Raw genomic sequence first — 22221 nt, 5'->3', positions numbered from 1 at the left:
GTAATCCCAATCCCAGTGACGCGGAGAGAAACAAGCGAAAAACCAACCAAGCAATCTTCAGTATCTAAAGGAAGTGCGAAATTGCAGTGGTCTGTGAAAGACGGGATAGAATTTGGAAACTACGAGTAATGAAGCGAGTCTCTTAAAGGCCGCGGATGGAAAGTTTACCACTGAGAAGTTTACCAGGCTGGTATGAGGCTCACCAGAAAATTAATAGAGGATCTAGGATTTAGTCCAGAAGTCTGACTCACGTTGTCAAATAACTCCCCTGCCTATGTGATACACTCTAACAAAACTCACTATTCTCTCTAGTTAACATTTTTTCCTGATTTGTTTGGGCCATAGCATATTCAAACAAGGCACAATAAGATGTACTTTAAGTAGCAACTCCATTTGCAGGAATCTGATTCCCAGCTAAATTTATTCAGGAATCATCTTCAGCTCTGGCTGCATCAGATAAAAAGAGCCTCATCTGATGTGTTTCTGTATTTTTTTAATTGAAGTGCCCCAAGTACATTGCTTTTGATTTTCCAGTAAGCAGAGATTTTGGGTTTTGACAGCGTAACAGTAGGGAATAAATTGGAATAACCTTTTCTAAAATTTGCGACATATCAGTTGTGATATTAAAGCAAGGGACAATATAGAGTAACACACAAGACTTCTCCCAGCTTGAGTGGCTGCATACACGATTCTTACAAAAACTGCATCACAGCTACTCTGACAGACCTCCAACAGCAAGTAAAGTACAACTGCACATACACTGGCTCAAAACACAGCGAGGCTGGGGCACTTTCTCAGACATTTGAGCACACCAGTTCACTAGGCTCAGGCATACTTAGATCAATACTGTTTTTAGATTTCTTTTTGGTGAGTTTTGCCCCAGTTTTTGGATACTTGTCCTTGGTATGAATGACCTGGATGTACTGGTCATTGCTGCTGTTCTGCGGATCACTGCTGGATTCAATGGAAATGGAATCAGACTCTGTTAGAGATTGTTCCAGTTTTTGCTTTGATTTTGGTTTCACACGTGGCTCAGGATAGTTCAGGTGTACTTTCTTGTAAGCATATGGAGGCCTGTCCAGGTCCAGCTCAAAACCATCATCCCAGGATGTGTAATGCACTCTAGCTAGATCTTTGCTCATTAGAATGTGGCCATCAGCACGATCCCCAATGTAAAACCGTGATGCTGGGCGAAGGTCAGACAGCGAGCGAGGGCGATGGGATCTGTTAATGAATTCTTTCTCAAGTTCTTCTTCATCCTCCTCATCTTCACTGGGATGAGGGGAATACATCTGGTGTGGCGTCCGAACCACGTATCTTCTGACGTGGCGTGGATACAACTCAATAATGTCTCCTGGTTCCTCCTTTCTGAAATGCCTTTGGAGTCGGGAGGTAGAACGGAGCGATTTTTTGCGGGACTCATTTTCATTAACCAGAAAATACCTGGTAGCATATGGTCTGCATCCCAAAAATACAGGAGCCCCTGCCCCAAGGGCATCCGAATTTACCTGCCGAATGGCTTTTCTGAAGAGAGGGTCAGAATGAACATCTTCAGTGTGCTTTTTGAAAGTCACAGGTGTGTAGGGCTTTGTTTTGCACAGCTCACTTGCACTCCTATGAACAACACTTGGGTATCTTTAGGAAGGAAGAAAAAGAGAGGAAATATTGATATACACACATCCATCAATGGAATTGAAACATATAAAAGAATTCACTGCTCTGGAAGTCAAAGACTAGCTTGAAAAAGTGGAGATCATCATATCTCCACTGTTGCAAATTTTTAGAACCATTTTGAGAAACATATCCTAGAAATTCGGAGATATATTTGTTCTTCTCTAGGAAAAGATAACACAATCATCCTCTCAAGTTATATTCCCTTTCTGTTTTCTTATTGTTCTGAGAATTATTCTTTATTCACTTGGAAAAAAAACCCCAGCAGAAAATTTAAAGCATCCATCTACTGATATGCCAGACTGGTTGTTTTGCAACTAAAGCTGCACAGACATTTTGCAGAGAGTTCCTTCACTCTGTATTTGTTTTGTTCATGGAGATGGTATCCTGCACAAAGTATTTTAGTTATGTACCTGAGGGTAAGTCTAGTATTTAGCTTTGCTTGATCTGTGTGTACACTCCATCAGCTACATCATTTCAAATTTTATAATCCTATCTCTGTTAAGGGAGAGTTAAGGATGTGGTGTCACCAACGATATCAGTAGTACCCATGAATGAATCTGCTTTTGAAAAATTTTTCTGCTGTCTTACAGCTCCAGACAGTCTGAATGCACAGTTGTTTTGTAAATAAACAGGTATGGCATGGAGGTGGCTGCTGGAATAAATACCATTTCAAAACCAAAGCAGTTTTACCTGTTTGTGATACGATCATTTCTTGGTTTCTGTACACTTGACACAGAGGGAGCTGGTGTTAAAGAGGTCGAAGCTGTGGGAGTTGCATTGGCAGGTCTCACAACATCAGTTGTTGGCACAGCTTGGGGCACAGACTGGGAAATGGTTTGTATTCTGGCGCCTTTGCTGACGGGAGATTCAAAGTTCAGGACACTGCCATTCTTCCGGGGTGTTGAGGAGCGAACAGAAGACTCCTGGCTGATGATATCAGTTTCTTGCTCTGGTCTTTTGTCATTAGCATCCATATTTTGGATTCTGGCTAGAAAACAGAAATTATTATAGGAACTTTCCAGGTCTCTACATTTAGAAACTGTTGTGCAATTTCAGTGGCTTGAATTCCCCCTTCAGTCAGGGATCCAAGGCCAATAGAACCCCCTGTGTTCAGAAAATAGAAACTGGTGTCACGCTGGGAGACTTGTTGATAAAGGGGAAGATCTTCATACTACAGTACATAGCAGATGGAGTATATGGGACAGAAAAATACTGAATGGTGCACTGTAGGATTGCAAAAGGGGCAACAATCCAGTTTTTCTTCTGCCCACCAGCCTCTGAGTTGCATGCAAAGTCTGAGATGATTTGAATTATCAAAGATGCATCCCAGGTTCTTCCCTGTTGGTGATAAAAGCAGGAGAATTCCCTGTCCAAAGATTCCCAGTGAATTCAGGTTTAAACTATGCACAATGTCTTTCAGTTTTGCCAAGATTAAGTCAAACTGAGCTCAGAAACCATCTAAAATGAGGATTCTACAGGAAATACAGTTTTAAAAATGTAATTGTACTTCCCTATATGTATGAGAAATCAAAATGGGTTTACAATCAAATGCTTTATTAATAGTGGCATTTCTAAAGGTTACCTACTTACCTACTGCCATCTGAACCACCTTTTTCTTATCTTCAGTTCTTTCCTAAAATACATTCAGAAGAATGAGAATTTGTAAATTATTATGGATTAGAGAATAAATACCCTGCTCTGTAAGGATGAAAAATACAGGATTTGTTTTACGTTGTGAAAGATTAGAAGTGACTTTAGAGATTTAATTAGGCTCATACTTTACTGAAGACCCCTCAAATTACATGTAAAAGTGCTTTTCACCATACTTACTGTTTGTATCTTCATTCTCAGTTGATTGTTGGTGAATTTTAATGATCTTGCAATACTTTGTAGGTAGTAGATTAGCATGCTAGGAGTGAAAGGGGTGATATGAGTCACTTCAGACATTCTTAGTTTCTTTTTGAGGGTTTATAGGTCGAAATTATGTACAAGTTCAGCTGCTGCTCTGTAGCATTTCCTTATATTGTAATAATGGATTAAAGCTTTCTTATAAGCAAACATAGATGAAAGAAATGATTTAACAGCAGTTCTAATTTCACCTGTTCCCAACTGTGAACAATTATTTATAACCCAAATAAGAAAAGCCTTCCACTGGAGAGTCTGCAGCAAGTTATATTAAATTAACACTTAAGAGCAGACCATTATAATTGATTTATCTTGTCATAAATCTGGATGACTGAGTAGCTTCTTTAAACGACAGACTGAGCCCTGTTCACTGTCAGAACCTGAACTAATGACAATGAAGAAATGGAAAATTTATTTCTGAGGAGCTCTTAAGAGGGAAGAAGGTTCTTAAACTTCCTGGAACCATCAGCACTGCAAGCCTTGACATAATGCAGTAAACATGCTCTAACAAAGTATCCCAGAAGGAGAAATTCCTTTTGAAAGTCTTTTTAACATATTTCATTCCTGTCTGGTCCATATACCACACATTCAGTGAGGTGTTGGAATTGTTGTTTCAGTTATGCTTAATGAAACTACAACAGTGCAATGTTTGTTCCTCAGTATCTACATTTGACTCTCCAGAGATAAGGCCAGTATTAATACAATCAATTTAACCTGCCTATAAAAACCAAAGTACTTACAATAACAGTAGTAGTGCAGGGAGGACAACCACAGGACTGCTGATGTAAGTAATCACTGTGTTGAACCATGTGGGAAAATCATTTTGAATCGTTTCTGAAACAATATCATATATTTTTTCTTGACCACTATAGGAGGTGTGGGAGGAAAAAAAATAAAATTAATTTGTAAGGAATCCTGAGTATATTTTTTTTAGCAGTGTTGCACTAAACAATAAACAAACATGGAGGGTGCTTGAATGCAGACATAAGACAGTGATGTTTGAGAGATTGCTCAGTGGCACATTACATTATGTAAATAGAAACTAACTAAATTATGTATATAAAGCAAATCAGCTCAGAACTTTGACCTATTCACCTTATTAAACCATAAACAATAAAGTATTGGTAGCAGAAAAGCATTGTCCTCTCAACTTGTTTTGAGTTTACATCTGGAATTTGTGTATTGTGAAACATAATAAGTTTATTGTAAGAGGGGGAAATGAAATCTTTGCAATTTTCATTGTCCATCATACCTTACCTGAAGGGGCCGCAGCTTAAGGATGGCTTATATCGGGCAATAGCAAAAATTGTTGGTAACATGCACAAGAACAGCATAAACAGCAACATGGCCAAGTAGAAATTATTGGACCTGCAAGAAGGTGTAACATGTTTCAGATTATACATGGTCAGAGAGAAAACCAGAGGCAACATAAAAGGTGCAAGTCTGAATCTACCTATCTAGTTTAAGATCGACATGTCTGAAAGATTAAAATCATTCTGCTATAATTAGAGAGTCTGAACAGAGGTGGTTTAAACAGACTCCTAATGATCAAAATTCTATTTGCACTGCTTTCCAGATACTGCTGCTGCAGCCAGAGAACTGGTTACTGCGCCCTTTGACAAAAGCTGCTCTTACTGCCCAGTTGTGTTGGGGGAGAAAAAGAACAACATCAGAAGTCAATTAATCTTAAGAAAATGTTACAAATGACTGATTATTAAGAATTAAAGATGCCCAAAATTATTTCCATTTAAAAAAAAACAATTAAAATATTCATCATGATGAAAAAGAAAAAAAGAGGAAATGTGTTGTGCAATGCAATGGACAAAAGCAGATATTGCACAGCTTTTTTTTAAAGAGAGAAACATCAAGAAATAGGACTTGCAACAGTTAATGCATATAGGTTATTGTGCTCTGTCAGATTTGTAAGGAAATAAAGCATTTATGTTAGGCCATAATAGCTATGTAGGAACATTTTTTTTAGTTCTTGCACATCTTCAACTACCATGCTTCGCAAACTCTCCAGCTTCTCAGTAACTATGTCTTTCTTCCTCAGATCTTTGCTATCAGTGTTAGTGTGAAATTTCATTGTCAACTTTTAGAGCTAAAATTTCCTGAAATTTTCTTCATATGGATGGAAGATATTTCCATTGCCTGCATTTGATTTTTCCTTCTCTTTCATTCTCATTTTGACTCACCGAGATGCTCTGAAAACCTGCTGATGTGGTACATTGCATGTCAGCACAGCCCAGCTCCTCAGGTACATGAGTCCAATCAACTTGAGTACATTGAATGCTGGTAAGCAAGGTGAAAAGAAAGCTCCCATCCTGGAAAAATCATATCATATCATGGCAGTGCTCAGTGTTGCCAGAAGCCATTTGGATAGTAATAAAATAGACTAAAAAAAACCCAAATCCCGCACCAGGTGAACAGATTGATAGCTCAATATTAACAGATGATCTCTTAATATAGAAGACTACCCTGTCAATATCAATATCCTACTTAAATAGGTTCATTTAAATAATCCAATTGACTTAGCAATCAGCCAGCAAAGGACAAGAAAAAACACATTAGGACTACATACCAGATCATTCCTTGGTTGTAGACCAAATGCAATACATTCTCTGCAATTTTGAATTCTCCATATTCTGGCTACAAGAAACACAGTGTAAGGTGAATACATTTGTTTTAGTCTTGTTTTCAGGCCATTTATTCAGCACATTTGACTGAATCAGTTTGCAGACAGTACATGGCCTGAAACATCCAGATCAAACACCTACTGCTGGCAGGCATTGGGAACACAGCAAAACCTTCTCTGCAGCCAGGGATTAAACGAATTTATTCCTCTCTAGTTTACTTCACATCATTAAGGACAAACAGTCCACAGCCTTTCATGCCAACAGCTTCTTGCTAACCAAGTATTACCCACTGTAATTTTCTTAGAGGGCTGTGTGGTGATGGTTACTGTTTTTTGGACCACTGTCTGCATTAAGTAAAGATGTTACAGCTGCAGAAAAGAGGATGTGGGCAACAACTACGTGCCCTCTGTGTCACCTTAGACTGTGGGAACTGCTCTATGATATTATTTTGTGAAAACCAAAAATTTTTGCATCGGAGCTATGTGAATAGGCTTGAGAAAAACATAAATCTCAATGTTTATCCTGTACCCTTCAATTTAAACTCAGCGTGAGCTGTGCCTTTCTAGATGCGTGCTACCGAGAAATTACTCATCTGTGGAAAGACTTTAAGGACATTTAGTACTGAGGCAAGGAGCTAACCAATCTTCCACATCTTAGCTTGATAAAATAAGGATTGCACTTACAAACTTGCTTTCTAGATCCCAGCACCAGCAATCACTCAGATACCGGACACACAGTCCACGGAAAAAATCAATTAGCAGGATGCTTGCGACTGTGAAAATCATGTCGATAATTGAAAGCTTGAGCATCTCCTGAAATACACATTGTTCACACATACTGAGTCATTCTGAAAGCAAATGGACTGCATATGGTTCTTTTGCATTTGTAATTGTATTTTTGGCTCAAGCTCAGTATTCTGATAAAATATGAATTGAGTATATTAATGATTTCCTTTTAAAATTTTCTTGTTTGACTTTTCCCATACTTATCTTTGTTCTGTTAAAGAGAATAAATATAATCAAGATTCTAGGGTGCCTTCTATTGCTTGCAGCAGTAAAATTCTGGTCATGATGGTATCAAACTTTCTTTTTAATGTTCTAAAAATGTATCTAAACTGAAATGTTTTTTTTTCTATTGCACCCATTCTTTTATTAAGCTGACTCTTGTGATACCTATTTGCAAAGTGTCTCACAATGAGAAAATTGTATTATTCAGACAAACCCACAACCCAATAGGATAGGATCATCAAACCATAAAAAATAGTTGTTTTGTATTTACAAAAGAATATGTTTGTCCTATATTTAATTGAGCTTTAAAAATCTACAATTAAAATAGGAAAAATTCAGTTCTATACATCTCTAGGCTATTCTGGGGAAAAAAGCAAACATTCAAACACTCTGTTTTCTTTGAGATTGTGCAGAAAGGATATACAAGAACAGAAACCGGGCTAATAAACCTCAGAGGGGTCTTTTCCTCCTGATCTTCAAACAAAACTTTTAATATTCCTTATTCTGGAATAAGAAGCTCAGAAAATCAGGAACACATTAACATGGTCCTTAATCCAGTGGCCTGGACATGACTGTGACACTGTCAGAGACCACAGTCTCAAAGAGATGAGTGACATCTGCATTTTTGTGGTTAAATTTTCTCTCTGAATGTATTAATGCCCCTAGAAGTCACAAGCAATATACCCTTCACACCAGGGAAGCAAGAGGTGTCATATTAAATCTGCACCCCAAATGTGGGAACATGGCACTGCTATCCAACTGTCCCCATTCCGACAGACATGGGATTTTGAAACCATTTGTTGTTGTTCTCTCTCCCTCTGAAAAAGTGAAGAGCACTTGATTGTTTAGAGATTTGTTGAGGCAGAGACTTCTGATACTGTACAAATGACCAAGAGCACAATCTCGTGCTTGTTTCAGGTCTGCATCACCATCTCTTGAGGCAGCAATCTGAATCTGCAGAGTGCATGTTGCTGCTTATATATCTGTATGGTCTTGTTTCTCTGTAGGGCTTAGAAGGATATACCCTGCTAAAATAGGTTCCATATTACAGATCTGTATGGATCTGCCTGTGCAGAGCTGAAGACAGAGACCAAACCTGGCAAAAGAGCATTTGAACAGCACTAAAAATACTGCAGGTACTGAACGAAACCTGAAGCTTGTATCTGTGGCCATAGCACTTTGCACAGTCTTTACTGTTCCTACATCATCCTTACCTAAATCCTGGAATTTATACAAATAAAAGTTCTAAGATTAAACACAGCACAACATGATTTTAATTTTTTGTCAAATGTGAATTAAGTGGAGTAAGTTGATGACAATAAAGCAATTACATACTTGACCAACATATGTCTCCCAGCACTGATCCTGTGGGTTCTGGGTGTTAAAGGAAATTGTTTGGTTAACCAGTGAGTCTGTCAGGCCTTGGGTGCGATGCTCTTCTGACATGACAAAGCCATTTCTCTGAATTTGTACATTAGGAATGGTTAAATTGTCATCCTTAGAAAGAGTGTTGGTTGCTAAGGAGGTGGTAGAATTTCTTGCATTGTTGTTCACATCAGAGTCCTGAAATAATAAATGTCCCAAAATCTACTTTTTAACTGTACAAAGGTGCACATGTCTGCTCCTTCTACAGCATACACACACACACACAGAGACATTTTTTCATAAATTTCCAAGCAGCAGTTAGTCAACTGTTAAACAGCTGTCAATGGACAGAATCAGATGGAGCACCAAAGGGCAGGACTTATAGCTAATTTAGGTAGGTGGAAATATTTGACCTTCATTCAGGTTGTTTTTTTTTTTTTAATAGTTCAGCAATGCACAGAAATCTATTTATCTCATAACGTCAGCTGTCAAATGGATCCAGTTATTTGTAAAAAATTAATAATTGAATTAATTTAATTTAATTAAAATAATTTATAAGTAGTTGTAAATAAACATTACTGTCTAGACTTAACTTTGCAATCCTATCAGCCCATAATATTTTAATAAATTTCAAACAAATTTTCATCTAACTTCATATACTTCACAATAAACAGAATTCTGTCTGTGAAGTCTACTAGCTTTACACATCAGAAAACATCAAGTTAAACTTACAGTGACACTCATACTGTCCACTTTATCTAGGAGGGCAATGATTAAACTGTAGAGGTTTCCCAGGTATAGGACCAGAACCCTGACAAGAGAATAAAATAGGATTACCAGCACTGGTAACCATTGACTGCTCAGATGTTCTCTGCTTTGGCTGTACTAAAACATGAACCAGAACACACCTCTCCTTTCCTCCTTTTATCTCCACATTTTTTAACACTGAATAACGCCCATACCTGGCAAGCTGGAAGCGAAGAGTGGTCCTTGGATGGTACATCTCCAGAGCTGCCACAAGTTCAAAGGCAGAGGGTGCAATCATTGTGATCAGTGACACAACTACACTGACCTGTGGAACAGAAACGTGCAGTGTTTAATGATGGTCTTCTGTGGAATCTTGGCCTGATGGAAATACTGCTGAGGCACATGCTTTGGTGATTGCTTTTCTTGGAGGAGATGCTTTAAAAACTAATTATTGATATTAGTAATAACAGTAGTTATGATCAAAAAGTATAGCTTTGGAATACCACACAGGAATCCTTATTCCAGATATTGTAGCTTCAAAGTTCTACTTTATTAATTGAAATTAAAAGTTAACATGTAGGAAATATGGTGCTAGCATCTTCCTCTGGAATGGGTGAGTGGCTTCTTTATGCCTATTCACTTCCTACTCTTGCTCATTCCTCTGAATGGAAACAGTCACAGAACTTTCAGTATCCCCTGATACTGAATCAGTTACAGTTATCAAAGTCAATTCCTTTCTAGTCCATCAGCCCAATGTTTGGTCAGCTCTGTCCGGGGTGTAAAGGTAGATTTCTAAGTGACAGGAGAGATTAAGCTTTGTGCTCACAAATAGGGACCTGCTAGAACTGCAGTGTCTGTGGAAGGAGCACCTGCCCCACTCTGCCCAGCTCAGCTGCACTAACACCTGGCTGAAGAGCTGAGGGAGCAAGTGCACCAAGGCAGATCCACTCTGCCCACTAATTCCTCATTTCTCCTGGCTCATCTCTTGCTTTTTACAGCTCTGTGCATGCTATTGCTACAGAAAGCCCCCAGACAGCAATCCTGCTTCTAACACAGAGGTGGCATAAAGACAGTGTACCTCATTTTTTTCCCAAAGAGTCAATTCCTTTTTGGTGCGCTCCAACCTTTGGGATCGATCCACGACAAAGTAGATGATGTAAATACTTCCAGCAAGGGACAGAAGCACGAGGATGTTTGCAATAATTCTTAAGCTTATGGTCACTGCCCTAGGAAAAAAAAATTATACAGTCTTATGACACCTGGGTAATTTCTAACAGGGTTTGGAAGTACAAGACAGGCAGATTAGCACTGATATCTGCATCGAAACAGTGCTTTGAAAAGTATCTCTTATCTCATATACATACAAGTTTTTGCTTTTCTTCTTTTCCTGCTCTTCCAATATAGCTTCCTTGAAAGAAACACAGCATTACCATTTTAATAATGTTCAGTGAAAATAATGCACATATCTTTCACAGAAATTAAGGCATACTAATAAAAAAACCATCCCATCCTGGAGGTGCAAGCAGATAAATACCACTGTCCTTATTGATTTGTAACACTGATATGTGATATTAAAAACTGGTGGAGATTTCTGAGAACAAATACACAGTAATCAGACACTCGTGCATTTTCAGCCGTGCATGTTCAAGGAGATACAAAAAGAAGGTTACTCTTCCAGATTTTTTGGCAGAATGTCCCTTTAAAATCTGGGGGTCACTAATATAATACAGTACTGTCAAAGGCTATCCTCATTCATTGAAATAACTAAATATCATAGCTTATGAGTAATTTTTGTTCAGTGAGAATGAGAATACACCAAATTTGGGAAATAAGTTACTTTTGATAAAACCACATATGCTCTTAAATTCTAGATGCAAAACATCTATATTTTTAACAGTTTTCTAATACTGAGAGACCTGTAATATGTCCCTCCATTTGTTATGGAGAGATGAAATAAACCATAGAATCATAGAATATGTCACATTGGAAAGGACCCATAAAGACCATTGGGTCCAACTTCCTGATACTCAGAGGAATACTTAAAACTAAACCATTTCACTAAAAGCATCATCCAGATGCTCCTTGGACTCCAATAGGCTTGATGCCATGACCACTTCCCTGGGTAGCCAGATTAATAGCTGATAAAATAAAGAAGAAAGAACAATAAATTGTGTGCAGAAAGTTATAAACCAAAGAGAGAGATATAAAACTTATTATCATTTAAAAAAAGCATCTTGTGAAATATGAGCTATTGTACATGGATTCCCTGAGGCATAAAACTCTTCCCTAGCATAAAAACAGTTATATATTTTATAAATTTGTTTATTTTCCTGCCAAATCAATTTGATTCCAACACTCAGTGAAATTTCATCACTAGCAGATTTGTTTCTAGCTATCTAACTTCTTGTCACACATACAGGCACATTAAAGAAAACTCTCCCAAGGAAGGACACAATGGCCTTGCTTGGATGTCAGCAAATATGATGTGCCTGTAATACCACACAGATGTGATATTAGCCCTCCCCTAGGCAAATAGATATGCAAATAAATACAAAAAACCAATAGGAAGTGCAAGGGGATGAGTTGAAAAACGTACATGGCTTACAGTGTAACAATTAAATCAACTTGAAATAATTCAAAGGTCAGTTGCTCACCCTGATGCTGTTGACTATGGCAGCAGCTTTGCTCTCTGCAGCCTCAGGGTTTCCTATCAAATAGTCCCAAGCACAGAACAGTCTCCAGCAGAAAGTGTAATTTTCATCAGAGGCACTTGCTAAACTCATTCTTGAGTTCTTTGCCATTCTGTAAAAAAAAAACTGGTATTTAACTGCTTCTGGTGTGTGAAGATGGTAATGAAGGAAGTCACTGGTTTGGTTAATGGTTTTCAGATGTTTACACATTTAGAGCTACCAAAGGTTGCAGAAATTAGTAACACTGTTGAGAGCTTTCTGAAGAACATAAAACAGGGTGAAGTGCAGCTCATGAACTTGACTTTACATTTACAGAGCAATGACTCACTGTGAAAGGGCATTTCAACATTTACAGTCTTTACAACTGAGAAATAAAGCAAATAAATCTTACTACTGTGGCCTTACACCTATTTCAGTTTTACAACCTCTAGGAAGGATCCAGCTGAAATATATAATCCCTAAGATCACTGTTACAGGAATTAAATCTAGTTTGGCATAACTAGTGATTGTGCACAAGGTCTGTTTGTTTGCTGTACTGTTTTAGACCTCAGATTATATATTACTGTCAAACAGAAACCCAGGGTCATTTTACAGATCTTGGGAAAAAGAAAGAAAACCCCTCCTACTCATGTCAGGTGAGCAAGGTGGCAGAATATTGCAAAACCTAGGAAATGAAATGAAGATTAATAGCTTATGAAAGAAAGGGCATCTGAAAGGACAACATTAAAGGAGAGCTGTACACAGCTAAGCAAAGGATCACTGAGCTAAGTCAGAAGAAAAGCTGATTCTATCTAGAAGTTGCAGATGTGTAGATTGGTGTCAAATATACCAGTGACCCTTGGCACAGACAAGTAGGTAGATTAAAAATAAATGAAAAGGGAAGGTTTGACCTTAAAACTGAGAGCTATTACAGACAGCACTGAAAACATCCCTGGACTGCACTGTGCCAGATGAATAGGTATCCAGAAGGGAAGAGAAAGCAAATCAGGAGAGGATAGAGTGACCTTGCTCTTTCTCCAAGCATTGCACATCCCTGGATTTATGGTCAGCTTGGGCAGTCTTGCTCTCTCTGCTGAGTAACTGCTACTCCTTCCCTTCCACAGCAAAGAAATCAAGCTTACATTCCAATGGGGTGCCACGTACCCACTAAAGCAATGCAAATGATATTACACCTAGGATGGCACTTTTATATTTATATTTCAATAGAGGGGAATATTTATAATGCTGAAAGCATTACACTTCAAATATAATCTTCTGTCATAGCAATATTTATAATAGAAAAGAGGAGAAAGGACTTCCACGGGTGTTGGGCCTGAAACTGCACAAAGACAAAGCACACAGATGATCTGTGCTGCCCTTCTTTTAAAGGCTGGGAAATGGGAGAGAGGGTGAGGATTACAGCAAGATAAAGGGCAATCTAGAGTTGAACTCATTCTGCCTCCTCACCACTAGCAGAGGTGAGCATGTTAATAGAACTACACAGAATAAATACAGAGGAAGTGGAGTAAATACCATTGCTGATTGCCTGAGCACACAGGTTTATGAACAGCAGTAAATGAGCAGTCTTACTTTTTTAGAAGAATGATGAAGCTGTAAGCAAACACAGCCATTCCAACAAGGAAGTAGGCAAGAGGCAGCCGGTATCCAGCTTTCCCAATCTTCCTGTCCCGGCCATAATAGCCATAGAACAGAACAGAGTACTGGAGGTAGCCCTGCAGAGACCAGAGCCGGTTAGTAAGAGCAGTAACCAACAATTACAACAGAACAGTGACAGACAGCAAAATAACAAGGAGTGGTTTGAGTCTTGCCCCTAGGGACCAGATGGTGTCCAGGTCTTGAGCAGATGCAATGTGCTCCTTGGGAATGGTCTTGCTGAGCGTGCTGCCAAACGGGGCTCCGGCCAGGAGCTGCGGGAGAGAGAGGAGGTCTCAGGAGATGGGAGGGAGAGAGAGAGAGAGACAGAGAAGGTCTCAGGAGATGGGAGAGAGAGAGAAAGGAGGTCTCCGGAGATGGGGGAGAGAGAGAGAGAGAGAGAGAGAGAGAGAGAGAGAGAGAGAGAGAGAGAGAGAGAGAGAGAGAGAGAGAGAGAGAGAGAGGAGGTCTCAGGAGATGGGAGAGAGAGAGAAGGTCTCAGGAGATGGGAGAGAGAGAGAGAGAGAGGAGGTCTCAGGAGATGGGAGAGAGAGAGAGAGAGAGACAGAGAGGAGGTCTCAGGAGATGGGAGAGAGAGAGAGAGAGAGAGAGAGAGAGAGAGAGAGAGAGAGAGAGAGTGAAGGTCTCAGGAGATGGGAAAGAGAGAAGAGGTCTCAGGAGATGGGGAAAAGAGAGAAGGTCTCAGGAGATGGGGACAAGACAGGAGGTCTCAGGAGATGGGGACAAGAGAGGAGGTCTCAGGAGATGGGGACAAGAGAGGAGGTCTCAGGAGCTGCACGAGCCCATCTGAGCCAGGGCTGCACAGTGGAACCCATCAAGATCTGCCCACAGGGTAGCAAGTACTGTGTCAGCACTGTGCCAGCTTTAAAAGCCATGCTTTCAATGTGAGCATTTTTAAATTAAATGGGGCAGTGTTTGATCTCAAGATGATAGTTCAGCATTAAATTTACTTTTCCTTAAAAACTAAAAAATGAACGTGAATACCTTTTTTTTCCAATTTACTTTTTATTGTTTGAGGGATATTTACTTGTTTTATTTTGTGCAATGAGAATAAAATCAGGTATTCCTATGTTTTGGGATAACACTATTAAAGCACAGGGTAGGTGAGGCAAAATAATGTTTATGGATAATTTAACGAAGTTAACAAATTGCCTTACTGGTATGCAAGAGCTAAACAAAATTGTGGCTGTTCAGAACTTGTAGGAAATGCTTTCTAATGGACAATAATCCAGAGTCTGGAGAGGGATGCTTTGTTTTTCATAGTGTCATTTAAACTTCTCGTTAGTGAAAATGACACTTAATAGGACTTAAGTGTACTCAACACCCACTACATCTTTTAAGAATGGGTTCTTTATTTTAGTAATCAGATAAAAACATATTCTCTAAAAACCTTAGTATCATGTTGACAAAATACAATCTTGAACACTAATAGAAAAAGTCTGTTATCCTTTGGCAGAGAAAAACCTCTTAATGGGGGAATTTATTTTAAATAATTCATTTGGCAGTGTACATTTCAAACTGATGCATGACTTAAAGCGTGGTGTTTGTTCCATTGAGAAAGGAAAGTTCAACAGTAAGTGCTTCTCTGTAAATATTAACAGTGTGTTCTTACCTCTGGTAGGACTACAAATGCTCCTGTCATTATGGTAAGGACAATATTGATTCCAAACAGCCATCTCAAGAAGATGAAGTAAGAGGCAACTCCAGACCCAAAATGACCTTAAACCACAAAAAACCATTATGTGACCTGCACAGTCTATAAAAGCTTGTGTCATTTATCCATGAAGTGGTTGAATAACAGGCCAAAAAGAAAAACCTCTCTTATGGAGCCCATTCAGCAAACTAGAGAATTTTTTCATTTTCAGAATCCCAAAGGGACAAAATTGACTTTTCCAAAAGTTACCCTCCAACTAAGACCATCAGTGAGAACTGTGCAGTTTCTGAGGCACCAGGAAAAGATGATAAAGCAAGATTTTTAAATAAAAAAAAAAATCACTGCTGAAAATAGGCATTTAACTCCCTCCCAAATATTTAATTCAGTACATTAAAAAATACATCAAAACCTCAGCATTTTAGCTAGTGTTTTACTAATACCTTGAAATCTTTATACTTACTCTCAATTTTCTTTATTCTCATTTCCCAAGGAATAAAAATTACCACAAAATTGTATGCAAGTCGAAGAAACTTCTTCCAAAGCTGAGAAAAAAGCAGAGAAATATGACACTTCTTCACATGAAAATAAAATTAAAAATGAAGTGCTGAGTATTTTTACTCATGTCTTATCTTTTATCAGGAGAATTGTTACAAACATTGATGCCTAAGGTCTTATTAGGAGCATAATGCCTCAAAGGAAATTCTCTTAGAGGAAAAATACACTTTTTTATTCAACAGCAGCAAATTTAATTACTTTATTCTCAGGTCTATGAGGTGCAGCCAACACCTGCAGAAATCCTGTGGTTATATTTTGTAGAGTCTTTACTCAAACTCCATTTTTGCATGGTCAGATGCTCTTCCTGCACACACTGTATACAGAGGGGGAGAAAAGTAAAATCCACCTGTGCAAAAGTGAGAGCAGTATTTGAGTTGTTGAATTAAAGCTTCAACTTCTCAGTGTCAATAGGAAAAAAAAAAATTTCCAGGCATTATATAATATTTTTAGTACAGCTAGATATTAAAATTCCACCTATATTTAAGACATTTTTAATAGCAGTATCAATATTCTTTCATATAATTTGATCTCCTAAAATTAAAGAGGAATAAATAAAATTTTAATTACTGAAAATGTAATCAGTCTCTTTGGCCAAAGTTAATTAATGTTTATGATGATATGGACATTTAATTGCATGAATGGGAAGTATTTTAATTAAAGAAATTTACATGCTGGGAACTGCATGGGAATTGCTGGGATTGCAACTTTCAGTACAGGGTTCACAGAGCTGAGAAAGGACTCAAGCACCTTGTTCCAGCTGCACTACAAATTTATAAAGAATAACAAGATGTCCACAGTGAAGCAAAAGTTACTAAAATTATCATTTGATAGCCATCATCTCTTTTCCTCCCTACTATGTAGTTGAATGGATCATTTACCCTCTTAGAACCCAGAGTATGGCATCTGGCTTTAACTGGGGGAAAAAAAACCCAAAACCAGCTACCAAGAAAGTGTAAAATAATTGAATTACACAAAGAAAATGGCTTTCAGTGTCAAGATAGTAGAAACGTATTTTAACTTCAATTTTCATGAATAATACCATGAGTGGACTGACCCATCATGAGCACAATATATTTTGCAAATTTGAAAAGCTTATGTAAATACATATACACCTAATAGCTGCATTTTGTTCTTAGCATGTATTCAACCACTGAATTCTTAATTTTCATGATGTAGTGCTTGTTTTGCTGTGCTTAATTTTTGTCTCCTTGGTCACCGTGCTATTTTCTAGGAAAATATGTGGGGAAAAAAAATCTCTTCCAATTAAAAAAAAAAAAACCCAACAAAAAAACCCCCACACCAAAAAAGGCAGCTCATTCTGTTGCTGTTGCTGAATTTAGCCCTAATGTAAAGGCTATACCCCTAATTTGTGCTAGGATAAAAGAATACAGATCCCCTACACATAATAAGTGGTACTGATTAACTGCTGAATTACATCCCTGTGCTGAATGTCTTCAAATACAACAGAGGCAATTAGATTAGACACAAACTTTTATTCACTGTGAACTCTAAGATAAAAGCTTTTGGGTTTGTATAGGAAGAATTATATGAGCAAGCACCGAGCCCAGTCTCTGATTTACTGATAATCTGATTTAGCACTTCTCTTTCTAGCTGAAGTTCAAGTGCCACTCATATCAAAGGCAAAAAATAGTGTTTATTTTAACTGCATTTTTACTTCACTGCATCTGCCACACATGCAAAGGCAGAACAAGGAAAACTTACTCTTTCTACATTGGAAAGGATTTCTGGGGCCAGCATCTCAGAGCAGCAGATACATGTGCAGCTCTTCACTGGTTCACAGGAATAAAATGCATGGTGTTCTATTGGCCTAACCCTGCCTTTTTGAATTAAGATAGATTAGTAATTAAAAGTCTGCTTGTTATGAAGACAAAAATATTCTTGACTGCTTAGATGACCAAAGAAGTCGTCTCTTGGTTACTTATTAAATACAATTTCCTGTATATTATAAATTTCCAGAAACTCAGGCCAGTGTCTATTTTCAGTGGTGTAAATAGATTTGCAACGATTTGATTCAAATTCTTTGAGTATAATGCAAGCAAAACCTCTTCTTTAATAATGTATTTAACATAAGCTATTGTAAGATTGTCTTCCAAACTAAAAGCTAGACACATTTTTCATACTAAGCTATTGAACTGTGGCCCCAGTTTGTTGAAATAGCTCTTCAGAGGATATTGCATGATGTTTGTTGTTATCCCTTTCACATCTCTCCCTCTTACAGGCATCAATATTTGTAGGCTGTCTGAAAAGAAAGCTTATACTGCATTAACAGAAGGATATTCATCCCTCAAGACAAGAAATTAATCTCCAAAACTGTGATTACTAAAATTACAAGGGGGAAAAATATTAAAAAAAAAAAAAGAAGCTTTTAACTACTTTTTTCTCTCTCTACAGTCCTGAGCTGAAGTATCAGGAGTCCAGAGCAAGCACACACTTCTCTGAGTCAGAACTGCAAATGGATATTGGTAGGAAACAGAAAATTCAGAGATTTGAGACCAAGCAGCCATACCTCTGCCCCAGCAGCCTGGTAACCCCTCGTTCTGGTGAGCCTCCCCTCGTACTTCAGCACGATCTCCTTGGCCTGCCTGTGTGAGAGGGGGAGGTCAGTCTCTGCTCGGCTCACATCGCTCATTCTGCACAAGCAGCATCTGCCAAAGGGCTCAGATGCTCTGAAATACAGCCAGGGGCTGTCCCACTGTCAGCCCCTAACCCAGGCAATGCTTTTTCTCTCTGACTATTGAGCTTTTTACTGATACTTTAAAACCACTCAGACTTTTGTCTGAGGGAACTCAGCCTTCAAGAGTTTGACTGCAGGGAGAGTTTTCTGTTCCTCTAATTTATTTCTCTGTCCTTCTGTTTCAAAGTCTTTCTTTTAAAATGGTAGAAACCAAATGATTAAAATGGCAAGATCCCCTTTACAGCCTGGCAATCTCCTGTGGATACTGACACCTCTTCTGCAGGTATGGTCTTGTGAGATGCAAAGAGGTCCATGTTCATCTGGTCATACACAGGCTTTGACCTCAGCAGAAGGTGGATGGGGACCACCAAGATCTGATCAAAAGGAGCAGGAAAGCAGGAAGTCACAGACTCTGCCTAAGGGAGAAAAACATGTCTTTGCTTCCCAGATAACACAAGGGCTCTTGGTAGGGTAGGGATTCCTCATGGCTGCACTGCCATCTGAGCACCTTACAGGGTTTGGAGGGAAAATGCCAGATCAAAAGGGCAAAAAAACCCCAAGCATCACACTGATCATGAGGTGAAAGACCTGACTCAGTTCAGACAGGTGGTCTGAAGAGTTAGTCACATGCTCTTTCATTGGAAATCTGGAATTATAATAATTGAAATCCTAAACTGTGAAACATGTTCTTACTACACTGGCCATACTTTTTAAACAAGTGTCCAGTATTTACTGCATGTACAATATGTTGCCTGAAGCTATGACCAGCTTCTGTTCTCATACCATGTAATTACCTTAAAAAGGCAGGCTGGTTTTCCTCTTTGGGTCACAGTGAAACCATTTAACTTAAAAACACCTCATGGAGCATTACCAACAGCCTTCCTTGAGACCAATGACAGTCTCTTTTAGTAGTTAATAGCCAAAGCATGATTTCTTGCTCCCTTTTCTGCTGTGACTTTCTAAAGGGAGCCACAGGCATGCACCAGAGACACCTTCACTTACAGACTGCCCACCCAGAGGCTGCTGCGTTCAGCCAGCCCTCAGATCCTCCCAGAGCATCCTCATGGAAGCCTTTCCTAGCTGCTCTAAATCATCCCTGTGCTCAGCCCGAGGCTGGCAGTGCTGTGACAGTCAGTGAGCCTGAAAAGCTCTGCACAGGCACCTTTACCTGAGCGCCCTCAGCTTCTGCCTCATGGGCCACGGCCGGCAGCGGATGTTGGACATAATCTCCTTCTGGTACTGGATGTTCTGAAAGATCTGCTCTGGGTCATGGCTCTCAGCCTTCTCTTCACCAGCATCGTCTTCTGAGTTGCTGGCAGGCAGCACACACCCCACGAGAGCAAAGAGGAGACAAGTTACTGCTGTGGGATTCCCAGCAAAGCCCTGATTTGCACAGGATCCAACCTCTCAGAGCTTTGTAAGAACAGGGAGCGAGGGAACTCACAAGACCTTGTTGTTTTAAAGGTGATTAATAATTTGGATGATTTCTCCATCTCCAGGATATACCTCTTTCCCTCCCCACCACTTGCTGGTCAGTCATAAATTATCCCCACTCCTGACCATGAATCCCAGTCTTTCTTCTCTGAGCATTTCCAGCCATTCAGCTTGTACATCACACTAGCAAGACTCTATGTATATTTTTCTGGAACAAAGTGCTGTCTAAACATTTCCAGAAAGAGCAGATAACATTCATTTATTAATCATACCCATTATTTTTATTTCAGTAATGATAAAATATTTTATTGTTAGAATGAGGGGAGCAGGTGATTGAGTCATGGTCAACATTTAATCCTATTCCCTGCTGAGGGGCACAGGGGTGTGGGACCCCACACACCAAGAATTACTTGTCCCTGTGAAAAGATTGCTGTGCTTTGATGCAGATTTCTGTGGATGGTTATTAAATCATCTTTTCTGATGCTGTCACCACATTTGCTAAGCTACAGCTCTTGCAATTCCCTGTTGGTCTATGAAACAGCAGCAATATTCATTCTTACAGAGCCTTAGGTCTAAAAGCCTGTGGTGACTGTCTCTCCCTGAATGACATGAAGGGATCTGAAGTACTGCAGCAACCACCAGCCAGGAACTTTCCCAGTTGTATGGCTGTGTACCTGCTGGGAAAGATCCCTGCAATTTTGCTGAAAAGGCAGCCTTTTAATCACTTAGAAATAAATCATAACCTAAACCATGCCATGGAATAATATTTGGGGGACATACTTCATCAGACCACTAATCCATTAGTCTGCAGTCCTGTCCCTTCAGTCACAGGGGACATTCAAGGGAAATTTATAATTTCACAGGAAAAGAATAACACACTTCTTACCATGCTATACCCTGAACTCTTTGGAGTTACTTTGCTTTACTTACTGTGTTTATGTTTCAGTATGAAATGTGACTTTGACCAAAAAAACCCCACCGAAACCAAAGAGGTTTGAAACACATCTTAAAATACAGAGAAGGATTTTTCTCATGCTCATTTCCATACTACCACACTGTTACTCAAACCAGACTACCTTCCCCAGTCTGACACACACTCTGTCTGCATGGAAGTGAAAAGACAAGCTCCCACTGCTGTGCTAGACAAAGCAGACTGTCCCTTGAGGAGAGGGTGGATCCCTTACCTGTGGGGAGGCTCCTGGTAGGTGTAGATGCCCGTTTGCCGCTTCACCGTGCGCTGCTTCTTGCAGGACTTGGCAGCTCTGAGTGCAGGGGAGGCTGGAGCTGCTGCCATGGTGCCAGGTGGGACTCTGCAGGGCTGGAGGCAGCCTGCAGCTCGCTGGGCAGGCGTCTCAGCAGCAGCCAAATGTTATTAAGCAGAGAGCAGCGAGTGCTGCGAGCCCTGTGGAGCTGAGGATCATTGCCTGGTGCTCCAGCCTGGAGAAGCTGCTGATGCCTGGCAGAGCCTTAAAGCCACAGCACACAGCAGCCCCACCACTGCCCCTCCAAGGCCAGATCAAGGTGGGAAGCAGAGTTCAAAGGAGGCCCAGCTCAATTCACAGCCAAGTTTGCCTTGTTGTGGATGGGGGACACCCCTGTGAGTGCCCCCCAGCCCACCACACCGGCCAGCTCTGGGTGGTGTTACAACAAACACTCTGTAGGTGCTGTTGATGTTTCTGCTTCCTGTGCTTGACACAAGGTTCTTGCTCAGGAAAAGCAAGATGGTGTTTTGGCCTTCAGAAACAGAGAAACATGCAATGTTATTCTCCCACAGGGCTTCCAGTTTTAGTGGTGGAGAGTCCCCTGACACCCTTTCTATGGTCAGCACCAACACAACCTCTCTGTCAGCATCTCTGTGACGCTGGGCTTGGTTGCCAGGACAGAATAAACTGCTCCAGGTTCTGCTGGGCCAAGGAAGTGAATTTTTTAGTGCTTTTCTCCATCATAGAAGTTACAGATATTCTGGTGCCATTATCAAAACACAGCAAAACAGACCAAAAATACTAGATATTAGTAGTTCCTGCAGCCATAATTTGATGCTCAGAAAGTGGGAGTGAAAGGAGGAGTTTAAAGAGAGTTTTTACTTGTTCCTAACTTGGTATTTTCTGTCCTTAATAGTTCTGCACACAGTGCAGCAACAATTTTGATTGCATAAATCAGTGGTCTGTTGTAGCTAACTTTCGTTTGCAGTGTCCGACAAAAAGAA

The 22221-nt window shown here is 39.6% G+C and overlaps 1 protein-coding gene across 1 annotated transcript; it reads right to left on the bottom strand.

The window, feature by feature from the left end:
- Positions 1-473: 473 nt before the first annotated feature.
- Positions 474-21348, bottom strand: TMC3 (transmembrane channel like 3). The gene is made up of 22 exons (XM_059857963.1): positions 21200-21348; positions 19750-19893; positions 18414-18489; positions 15792-15873; positions 15290-15396; positions 13833-13931; positions 13594-13736; positions 11989-12136; positions 10699-10742; positions 10413-10560; positions 9550-9659; positions 9320-9398; positions 8558-8785; positions 6899-7027; positions 6161-6228; positions 5775-5903; positions 4837-4947; positions 4320-4445; positions 3505-3583; positions 3265-3307; positions 2365-2662; positions 474-1635 (listed from the first exon to the last, which is right to left on the bottom strand). The coding sequence occupies exons 1-22, from the start codon at positions 21307-21309 to the stop codon at positions 795-797; spliced, it is 3342 nt and encodes a 1113-aa protein (XP_059713946.1). The 5' UTR covers positions 21310-21348; the 3' UTR covers positions 474-794.
- Positions 21349-22221: the final 873 nt, after the last annotated feature.

This window comes from Haemorhous mexicanus, chromosome 13 (genome assembly GCF_027477595.1).
Source record: "Haemorhous mexicanus isolate bHaeMex1 chromosome 13, bHaeMex1.pri, whole genome shotgun sequence".
NCBI lineage: Eukaryota > Metazoa > Chordata > Aves > Passeriformes > Fringillidae > Haemorhous > Haemorhous mexicanus.
Note: the sequence above shows the minus strand (reverse complement) of the source record. Positions and strands in the feature narration are given on the sequence as shown.